The 10,132-nt window shown below is 41.2% G+C and overlaps 1 protein-coding gene and 1 long non-coding RNA gene across 2 annotated transcripts in view; both read left to right on the forward strand.

Annotated features, from left to right (window-relative positions):
• The first annotated feature begins 2,659 nt into the window (after positions 1-2,659).
• Positions 2,660-3,187, forward strand: LOC102078361 (uncharacterized). The gene is made up of 2 exons (XR_266029.4): positions 2,660-2,751; positions 3,079-3,187. It is a non-coding gene; the product is annotated as an uncharacterized LOC102078361 (long non-coding RNA).
• A 4,928-nt stretch (positions 3,188-8,115) lies between these two features.
• LOC112847254 (TBC1 domain family member 5 homolog A-like) overlaps positions 8,116-10,132 on the forward strand; it is a 4,227-nt gene continuing 2,210 nt past the window's right edge. Inside the window, exon 1 of the mRNA XM_025908462.1 lies at positions 8,116-8,119. Coding sequence (XP_025764247.1) covers positions 8,116-8,119 — 4 coding nt within the window. The remainder of the gene's footprint in view (positions 8,120-10,132) is intronic.

The raw sequence follows: 10,132 nt of genomic DNA on the forward strand, positions 1-10,132 counted from the left end.
CAAATACCTTTTGTCTCCATTGATCTGTCAGTCCTCTCAGCTTCTGGCATAGCTCACCTTCAGTCTGCTGTTGAACAAGGACTCAAGCTTGCAGCATCTCCATGCCTAAGACCAATCCAAAGTCCTGATCCATCTCCCACAGCATTTAAAACAGATTCATCAGGAAAGCAACTTTGCACAGGGAATGTATGACACAGTTACAGCTTGAGAGAACTTGTCTGGATTGACACAGACCTTGGAAAATGCTCTACAGAAACTCTGGATCACAGTTTTCACAATCCCAAAAGGTTTTCGCTTAGTGAATTCCCAACCACTCTGCTACTTCAAGGAGAGAAATTCATGCTGAAAGCAGTCATTGCATTTCAGGAGGGCCCAACACCAGAAACACTTGGGTATTATATGACATTCTGTAAAAGGACCCCGTGCATATGGGGGATGTATGATGACATAAGAAAGGATGTAACCATAGTATCTGAAAACACCAGGGCATGTCCTCACGCTGTGCTCTACACAAAGGAATGATAGTAAGATTTCATGAAAGAAAGTCCTTTTCTACACTGAACAAAAATGTGGTCTGCAATTGTGAGGCCAGTTAGATGTAGTGCCAAATCCTCTGAAACGCCCTTGAAGATGGCTTATGGCAGAGAAATGAACATTCATGTCACAGGCAACAGTTCTGGTAGACATTCCTGCAGTTAACATGCCAATTGCATGCTCCCTCAAAAGCTGTGACATGTGCAGCATTGTGCTGTGTGATCAAACTACATATTTCAGACTGGCCTTTTATTGTGGGCAGTCACACCTGTGCAATATTCATGCTGTCTAATCAGCACCTTGACATGCCACACCTGTGAGGTGGGATGGATTATCTTGGCAAAGGAGAAGTTCTCACTAACCCAGATTTAGACAGATTTGTGAACAATGTTTGATAGTAATGGGTCCTTTGTGTATATAGAAAATGTTTCAGATCTTTAAGTTCAGCTCATAAAAAATGGGAGCAAAAACAAAAGTGTTGTGTTTATATCTTTGTTCAGTGTATTTTGTGAGTTAGATGATGGAAATAGCTTTTATTTTTTGGTTATTGTATTAGACTTGTGAGGCTCAGACAGTTCCATGTATTTACCTTTTCTAATAGGAAACATGCATACATTGTTCTGATTATTTTGTAATTTGTTACAAGCAAATAAAGTTCGTAACAAAGAATGCATAATTTATTTTAACTGCTACATTTTAACCTAGTTTTTTACAAGGTTGAAGCAGTTTGATTACTAGGTTTAAGAGTGTGATCATGATAAAAAAAAAAATCCAATACTGGTTTATATTTCACAATTTTTTCAGGATTATCAGGATGTCATAAAAACTCCCTGAATAGCCTTCAGTTAATCTAAAATGCTGCAGCAAGAATACTGACAGGGACTAGAAAGAGAGAGCATATTTCTCCTATATTAGGTTGAAATTTGGATTCGGGAGAAAGACACTATCTTTCCTTTTTGCTAAAGCATATAGTTAGGGCTGGATCAGGTGACCCTGAATCCTCCCTTAGTTATGCTCCAACAGGTGTAGACTGCTGGGGGATTCCCATGATGCATTAAGTATTTCCTTTTCAGTCACCTTTCTCACTCAACATGTGTTAATAGACCTCTCTGCATTGAATCATACTTGTTATTAATCTCTGGCTCTCTTCCACAGCATGTCTTTATCCTGTTTTCCTTCTCTCTCGACCAACCGGTTGCAGCAGATGGCCGCCCCTCCTGAGCCTGGTTCTGCCGGAGGTTTCTTCCTGTTTTTCCTTCCCACTGTCGCCAAAGTGCTTGCTCATAGGGGTTCATATGATTGTTGGGGTTTCTGTATGCGTTATTGTGGGGCCTACCTTACAATATAAAGCCCCTTGAGGTGACTGTTGTGGTGATTTGGTCCTGTATAAATAAAACTGAATTGAACTGAATTAAAGGTGTTACATGTGCAAATGTAACACACTGATTAAAATATTCTCTTCAATATATTTGATCTGAGTTTACAGCTACAGTGTCTTTGTTACTCATGCAAATATGTGGGATGCATTTTAGTTTTTCCACATATTATTTTGTTGTGATTATTATTAATCGCAAAATGATTTGACTTACACTCAATATTCCACTATGAAAACATGTTTTTAGAAAGAAGTGTTGCTTTAAAGCACCAGATGGCCGCCCCTCCCTTAGCCTGGTTCTGCTGGAGGATTCTTCCTGTTAAAATGGAGTTTTTCCTTCCCATTGTTGCCAAAGTGCTTGCTCATAGGGGGTCATATGGTTGTTGGGTTTTTTTTTTCTCTGTATGTATTATTGTAGGGTCTACCTTACAATATAAACCACCTTGAGGCGACTGTTGTTGTGATTTGGCGCTATATAAATAAAATTGAATTGAACTGAATTGAACAACACTGGTAAGTTCTATAGTACTCATTTTTGAAACTTTAGTTGTAGTCCAGAAGTACTTGTCTCATTTTCGATATCTTAATGACTGAATCAAAAAGAGAATAAAAAAAATCTGTCGAGTAAATATATATCAGCATACAGCTGCCGATTAGCCAATCAGCAGCGAGGCAACCCATCCTCTTCACCAATCAGAAGACACAATTCCACCTCATCATTACGTACACGCTTCGACGCAAAGAGTTTGTCGGAGCTGCAGGTGGGGAGAGTCAGCAGAGGTTTACTAACCGTGTGGATTTCGTTCTTTCTTACACTGTTAGCGGTGTGCGTCCATGAGACTGTAAGTTTCTGTGTTTTATCCTGTTTGTTCTTTGCTGTGGACATTATTCTCCCTTGTGTAAATCCTTGGCGCAAACTTTGTTTTACCGAAGGTTACTGCCTTTTACTGCGAAGCAGCCTCTGCCATGCGGCCATTAAGGGAACGTCACTAATTTCTCATTGGCTCTTGTGTAAAGTCTAGTTAGGATTTATGTAAAAAGTAAAATTAGCATTTGTTGATACTTTGTTTGAATGTTCTACTACCCAGTATCGTTTGTATTGTTGTATTACACATTTAATTTACTCTGTTCACATAAATATGTAAGACTTTTATGTTCTTTTCCAACAGAATCCACACCATCAATTCACCACACGGCATACAACATTTTACTGCACTGCAACTCCCCTCACCCCTATTATGGATGTGTAACTCTTGTTCAATAAATGAGTGAACAACAGATACCTGAGTGAGAGTGTATTTTGTGGATGAGCCATCTGTTCTTATCAGACAACCCTGTTAAGATTGTGGATGCATAGAATCAGCACCTTATCATCTTCGTCATTCATAGTTCAGGAGGTCATGTCTGTCTCTCTTGAATTGACATCCTCCATTACAAAATGAGTGTCACTGTACGATCCTGAGGATTTCTGAAACGGGTTTCTAACCTTATGTTGCACATTTTTATTTAAAGACACTGCATGGCCTTCATCACCTTCCAGGTTAAAGCAGAACACTGTGTAACCAGCACCAAAATCCTCCCATGTTATAGCCAGAGGTCTGTCATTTTGGTGATGCCCCGTAGTCTCTATCAACTGGTGATACTCTGACATATTGCCCTCTTTGAAATATTGGCTGGAACTGTTTAGCGGAGTAAGAGTGGCCATCGACATGCAGACACATGAACTCGATGGCGTAGTTTTCAAATTAAACGGATTGCTTCTATAACTCCCTGTAAATTCCTCATTATCGACAAAAACAAGTACGACAGACTTAGGTAAAGTTCCCATTAATACATGATACAAGAAATGCATGTCCCTCCAGGCATGGAGAATGTTTTTTAAACACATTATCGGTGCTTAGCGTTAGCGTGTTGTAGAGGTTTGCTGTGTGCCAACCTGACAGTAGGTGATACGCTCACCTTTTTTATAAACAAGTTTGTTGACACTAATGCAGTGTTGCGCATTCTGATCAGCCATGAGAGAAAGTTCATCTGTCGATCGCACAACACAATTAAGCAAAGTTTTTCTTGAAAAAAAAAAAAGTCACTATGCATTGGTGCTATTTTTTTCTCTTCTTTCTTTTTTTTTCTCTTTTTTTTTTTTTTTTTTTTTGCATTAACTCGACAGTTCATTTTGCTCTTTCTACAAGTTCCTGATTATTTGTATCTGTGTTGGTGTTGTTCATGTGACTGGATGTATCTTTATAAAACAGGACTCTGCTGAACTGCATGTCCAGGGTGTTCTTGCTGTAGTTAAGCATTCGATTATTCCTCAGTACAGGATGTGTTCGATGATTGAGTTTTTTAAGTTTGTCTCCCAGAGTGTTATCACCTAAGGAAAAAGTGTGCATCCGGGATAATTTATGAAGCCAAATTTGCATCATTAGTCAAGTGCGTGCCGTCTGCTTTAAAATTCTGAGACGCATATAAATGTAAGAGTCATTCAGATCCAAATAATCTTCGTCGCTTGAAGAGATTTAAAAAAAAAAAAAAAAAAAAAAAAATTCCAAAAGACCGCTGTCAGAGTGATGCATAATTATTGAAATGCCTCTGGTATCGGCAATATCGACATCTGAGTTCTGTTTTCATACATTTTCCTGACTGGCTATGGATCAGAGCCATAATTGTTTAGGTTCAAAATGTCTTTTGATGAAACCCTGCATTGTCTCTCTGTTCCGCGCTCTTTAGCTGACTGTCTTCGTCTGACAGCTCTTGTCTCTTTGCCTGCTCTTTTGACAGACGTTTTGTTTCTTAGCAACGCTTGTGTGACGTGCATTCCCTGGAGGCGGTCTTTTTGCAAGTCTGGCAGTCTACACCATCAGAGCGCTCCCTTTCAGTATTGCCAAACTCTACTAGATCTCCGACTCTCTGCCAAGATCTGGCAAGTGGAACCAAGCTGTTGCTGTTTCGTTTTATCTATTGTTCTAACTTGTTAACTGCACTTTGGTCCTGTGCTTGCTATTTAAAGTGCTTTATAAAGTTGGATTCCATTGGATTGGCTACTTGCACAGTTGACTCTGGAAACCTGTGGTTCAAACCTGTGGCCTTCCTTAATGAAGCTGGGTTATTCTCAGTGTTCCTGAATGGGATTGCTCCTGGCATCCTGCCTTCTCCAGAATTGTACATTTTTAAAATGTATAGCTTGAAAGTCTTTAGTATATAGAATGAAGAATAGTTGTTTTGTTTTTACAAATAATGTGATTGCGTTTCTGTATCTAGTTATATTTATGGTTCAATTAAGACAAGAGCTGGGTAAGCAGGAGACAAGCCATGCACAAAATATTATGTTCACATAATATTTCTCAAGTATTGGAAGCTAAATTAGAATTTATTCATCTTAAAATGTTCTTTTTAAATACTGTTGTGCATTGTGTATCAAATATAAAACACTGCCTAGATTTTTGCTGATTGATGGGATTGATTTCAATAATACATGGTCATTATGTATTACCTTCCTGTTGTGTTTGGGTCAAATCTGACTTATTTATGGGGCAGATAGGGGGCAGGTGCTGACAAGAATTGATTCTTCTTCCTGCTCCTTTTCACCCATGGGTGCAGTGTTATATTAATGGGAAGGAGGATCTGTATGTAGGAAATGAACACTGTTGAACCATGTGTGAAATAATAAATAAATGAAATGAAATTTACAACTTAAACACTCATAATATTGTGTTTTACATCTGATTGCCTCAAGGCCTCATGACATCCTCCACACTATGCACTTGAACATCTAAAAGTGATGAGCACCTCTTTCACCGAATTGTGAGTGTTTTAATCAACTTTGTTACATTCGTGGCGTTCCCGGTTAAAGTGACCACCATAGGAAATGACTGGGAATCCCCCTCCCCTTGGCCCTGACGCCCTGAATGACCACTGAACCACCCAAAACTGAATTTGGTAGTGGGAAATGTTTGTTATGCTAATTTAAGAGCTGTTAAACGACTGGTCAATTTCGACCGACGTCGAGCAGGGGAAGATGCAGACACTAATACAAGAGGTGAACAGGACTGAGAGGAAACAGCTGGAGACACGGCTGACACTGATTACACTGACAAGACAGGGAGAGCACAAAACTGAACACACTGACAAAAGACAGACCTTCAAAGTAAACAGGAATGCACAGACTGGATTCGAGAGACGGTACAGACGGAGAACAGAGGGAACACATGGCGGACACTAACAGAGGAGCACAGAACCCTAAAAGTTCTAAATACAACATGAGATAAACTGGAACACAAATAATAATATAATAATAATAATAATAACAACTAGAAAGCGAAATTTCAGAAGAATTTATGTGTGCCTATGCCGCTGCTAATCACTGTAGTTGCCATTCATACGGCTACAGACAGCAAACTCAGAAGAGCAGCCATTCTCCACCATGAACTATGGTAAAACAAACACCGCTCACGCTTCACAGTGACAGCTTACAGTTTTGTGTAAAGATGAAGTTACTTCGTACAGCGCCGATTTGCAGACGCTGTGCACACAGGTTCATGAGCAGAAGTCCCATTGTACCACGGCAGACCCGACAATGTTTGCATGACACGCTTTGAAGCATTACATTATAGACCACTTTTCACACATGCATTCACTTTTGTTTTTTGTTATTTCTACACAGTGTTCTGAATTATGACAATGGTCTACAGCCATCTTGTGTATTATTATACAAACTTTGGTTGTGAGATTCAGATAACTATTAATAAAAGCTAAATATTTTATATGAGAGTAAGAAAGAAAGTATATCTTTATGTCCACCTTTCTCTGTTAATGCCTACCTGGCCCCCTGGCAAAGCTTTGCTGATCCGCCCCTGCACAGTTACCAGCTGTCAGCTACACAAAAAAAGGAGCTTGGTGTTTACAGGGAGTGCAGAATTATTAGGCAAATGAGTATTTTGTCCACATCATCCTCTTCATGCATGTTGTCTTACTCCAAGCTGTATAGGCTCGAAGCCTACTACCAATTAAGCATATTAGGTGATGTGCATCTCTGTAATGAGAAGGGGTGTGGTCTAATGACATCAACACCCTATATCAGGTGTGCATAATTATAGGCAACCTCCTTTCCTTTGGCAAATGGGTCAAAAGAAGGACTGACAGGCTCAGAAAAGTCAAAAATAGTGAGATATCTTGCAGAGGGATGCAGCAGTCTTAAAATTGCAAGCTTCTGAAGCGTGATCATCGACATCAGCGTTTCATTCAAAATAGTCAACAGGGTCGCAAGAAGCGTGTGGAAAAACCAAGGCGCAAAATAACTGCCCATGAACTGAGAAAAGTCAAGCGTGCAGCTGCCAAGATGCCACTTGCCACCAGTTTGGCCATATTTCAGAGCTGCAACATCACTGGAGTGCCCAAAGCACAAGGTGTGCATACTCAGAGACACGGCCAAGGTAAGAAAGGCTGAAAGACGACCACCACTGACAAGACACACAAGCTGAAACGTCAAGACTGGGCCAAGAAATATCTCAAGACTGATTTTTCTAAGGTTTTATGGACTGATGAAATGAGAGTGAGTCTTGATGGGCCAGATGGATGGGCCCGTGGCTGGATTGGTAAAGGGCAGAGAGCTCCAGTCCCACTCAGACGCCAGCAGGTGGAGGTGGAGTACTGGTTTGGGCTGGTATCATCAAAGATGAGCTTGTGGGGCCTTTTCGGGTTGAGGATGGAGTCAAGCTCAACTCCCAGTCCTACTGCCAGTTTCTGGAAGACACCTTCTTCAAGCAGTGGTACAGGAAGAAGTCTGCATCCTTCAAGAAAAACATGATTTTCATGCAGGACAATGCTCCATCCACGCGTCCAAGTACTCCACAGCGTGGCTGGCAAGAAAGGGTATAAAGAAGGAAAAACTAATGACATGGCCTCCTTGTTCACTGATCTGAACCCCATTGAGAACCTGTGGTCCATCATCAAATGTGAGATTTACAAGGAGGGAAAACAGTACACCTCTCTGAACAGTGTCTGGGAGGCTGTGGTTGCTGCTGCACGCAATGTTGATGGTGAACGATCAAACACTGACAGAATCATGGATGCAGGCTTTTGAGCGTCCTTGCAAAGAAAGGTGGCTATATTGGTCGCTGATTTGTTTTTGTTTTGTTTTTGAATGTCAGAAATGTATATTTGTGAATGTGGAGATTTATTGGTTTCACTGGTAAAAATAAATAATTGAAATGGGTATATATTTGTTTTTGTTAGTTGCCTAATATTTGCACGTAATAGTCACCTGCAACACAGATTCCCCCTAAATAGCTAAACTAAACACAACTAAAACTACTTCCAAAAACATTCAGCTTTGATATTAATGGTTTTTTGGGTTCATTGAGAACATGGTTGTTGTTCAATAAAATTATTCTCAATACAACTTGCCTAATATTCTGCACTCCCTGTATGAGAGTAAGAAATAAAAGTATATCTTTGTGTCCACCTTTCTCTGTTAGTGCCCTACCTGGCCCCTGGCAAAAGCTTTGCTAGATCCGCCCCTGCACAGTTACCAGCTGTCAGCTAAATAAAAAAAGGAGCTTGGTGTTTATTTCTCTCAGAAACAGTTCATAACTTCCCTTCAACTCATTCATGTCACCTAAAAAAAAGGTAAACCTGTTTCTCCATCACCAGTTCAGCTCTGATGATTCAGTAAGGTCATCTCCTGGTTTCGACCAGCCGCTTCTACAGCTGTGGCTCAGCAAACATCAGCTGATACTAGAAATTAAAATCAAATGAATTCTAACAACAGCTGATCAAGCTTAAACGTGCTGCTGTTGTTTAGCGCGATAAACAACAAGAGAGAAAAGCCGATCATTGATCAGTTTCATGACTGAAGTTTGAACAGGCGAGAGAATGACAGGGGAGGCTGTCATAACTCCATCGTGCTAGCTACCACGCAGTACGAGTTATTATAACTGATTGTAAAAAGTCAGCACAACAAAGATAAACTACACCTAAACTCGGTTTATATCTGACCCAAATAGAGTGCAGGTCATAACTTCTTACCTGAAATTCAGTTCACCTCACGCTCCGACCAGCAGCCGCCTGCTTCTCCTGCCTTCGGTTTCCCTGATCCACGATCTACCACCGGTCGATCGGCGGTCGCCTCGCCGCCTCGTTCCCCGCATGTTCTTTCTGACACACACCGGTGGATAGCTGCCCTCGGTCGTAGCTCCGCGTCAGCGACTACCAAACAACTCAGTTTATTTTTTCCACATCGACCAGCATCTGACAATCCACCGCCTTTCACTGTTTGTACCGTTACTAAAAAAAACCCCTCATCGGCTCATAAAACGAAAAATAAGTCCAGCTATGACCCTGAGTCAAAAAGACAGCCAGCTCGGGTTAGCTAGCTACCTGTCTAGCTCTTTGCAGGCACCGAAACATCAGAGCTAATATGGGATGTCTTGGTAACACGAGCAGATATTTGAAGTTTACATCTGGCCAATCCACCACCTTTCACTGTTTATACCGTTACTAAAATGAATAAATAATAATCATCGGTCCATATAAACGAAAAATAAGTCCAGCTAAACACATACTGTCGGCGAGCGACCGGGTGCTGACACGAGTTTACCCGCCATAATAAGCCAAGCCTGGGTGCTTTTTCACGAAGGGTCGCTAGCGGTGCTAGCTAACTATGCTAGCGGCACTAGCTAGCTAGCCGGCTATCAGCAACACATAAGAGAACTGCTGCTAAATAAACTACACCTAAACTCGTTTATATCTGACCCAATAGAGTGCAGTTCATAACTTCTTACCTGAAATTCAGTTCACCTCACGCTCCTGCCTTCGCTTTCCCTGATCCACGATTGACCTCCGCGTTAGCAATCGCCTGCCCGGCCTCATATTCTCGTTGGCGGCATGTCCTTTCTGTCACACACCGGTGGGTAGCTGCCCTCTGTTGTAGCTCCACCACCAAACAACTCAGTTATTTTTTCCACATCCAGCTGTAACTCGATTCTATGCGAGCATTTGCGAGAGACCAGGGAGGTGAAACGACAGAGAGAGTCCCCTCGCTAATCCATTTGCAGCCAAGTGCGGCAGCTAGCTAGTAGCCAGCTAGGTAGCCGGCTAGCTGTCAGGCAGGACCGACGTAGTCAGAGCACTGTCGCTAAATATGGGAATGTCTTGATAAAACAAGCAGATATTTGAAGTTTACACACCTACATTCTCGCCTGAAAATATCTTAAAAGCTTATTTGTG

Source organism: Oreochromis niloticus, linkage group LG7, assembly GCF_001858045.2.
Source record: "Oreochromis niloticus isolate F11D_XX linkage group LG7, O_niloticus_UMD_NMBU, whole genome shotgun sequence".
In the NCBI taxonomy this organism is placed as follows: Eukaryota; Metazoa; Chordata; class Actinopteri; order Cichliformes; family Cichlidae; genus Oreochromis; species Oreochromis niloticus.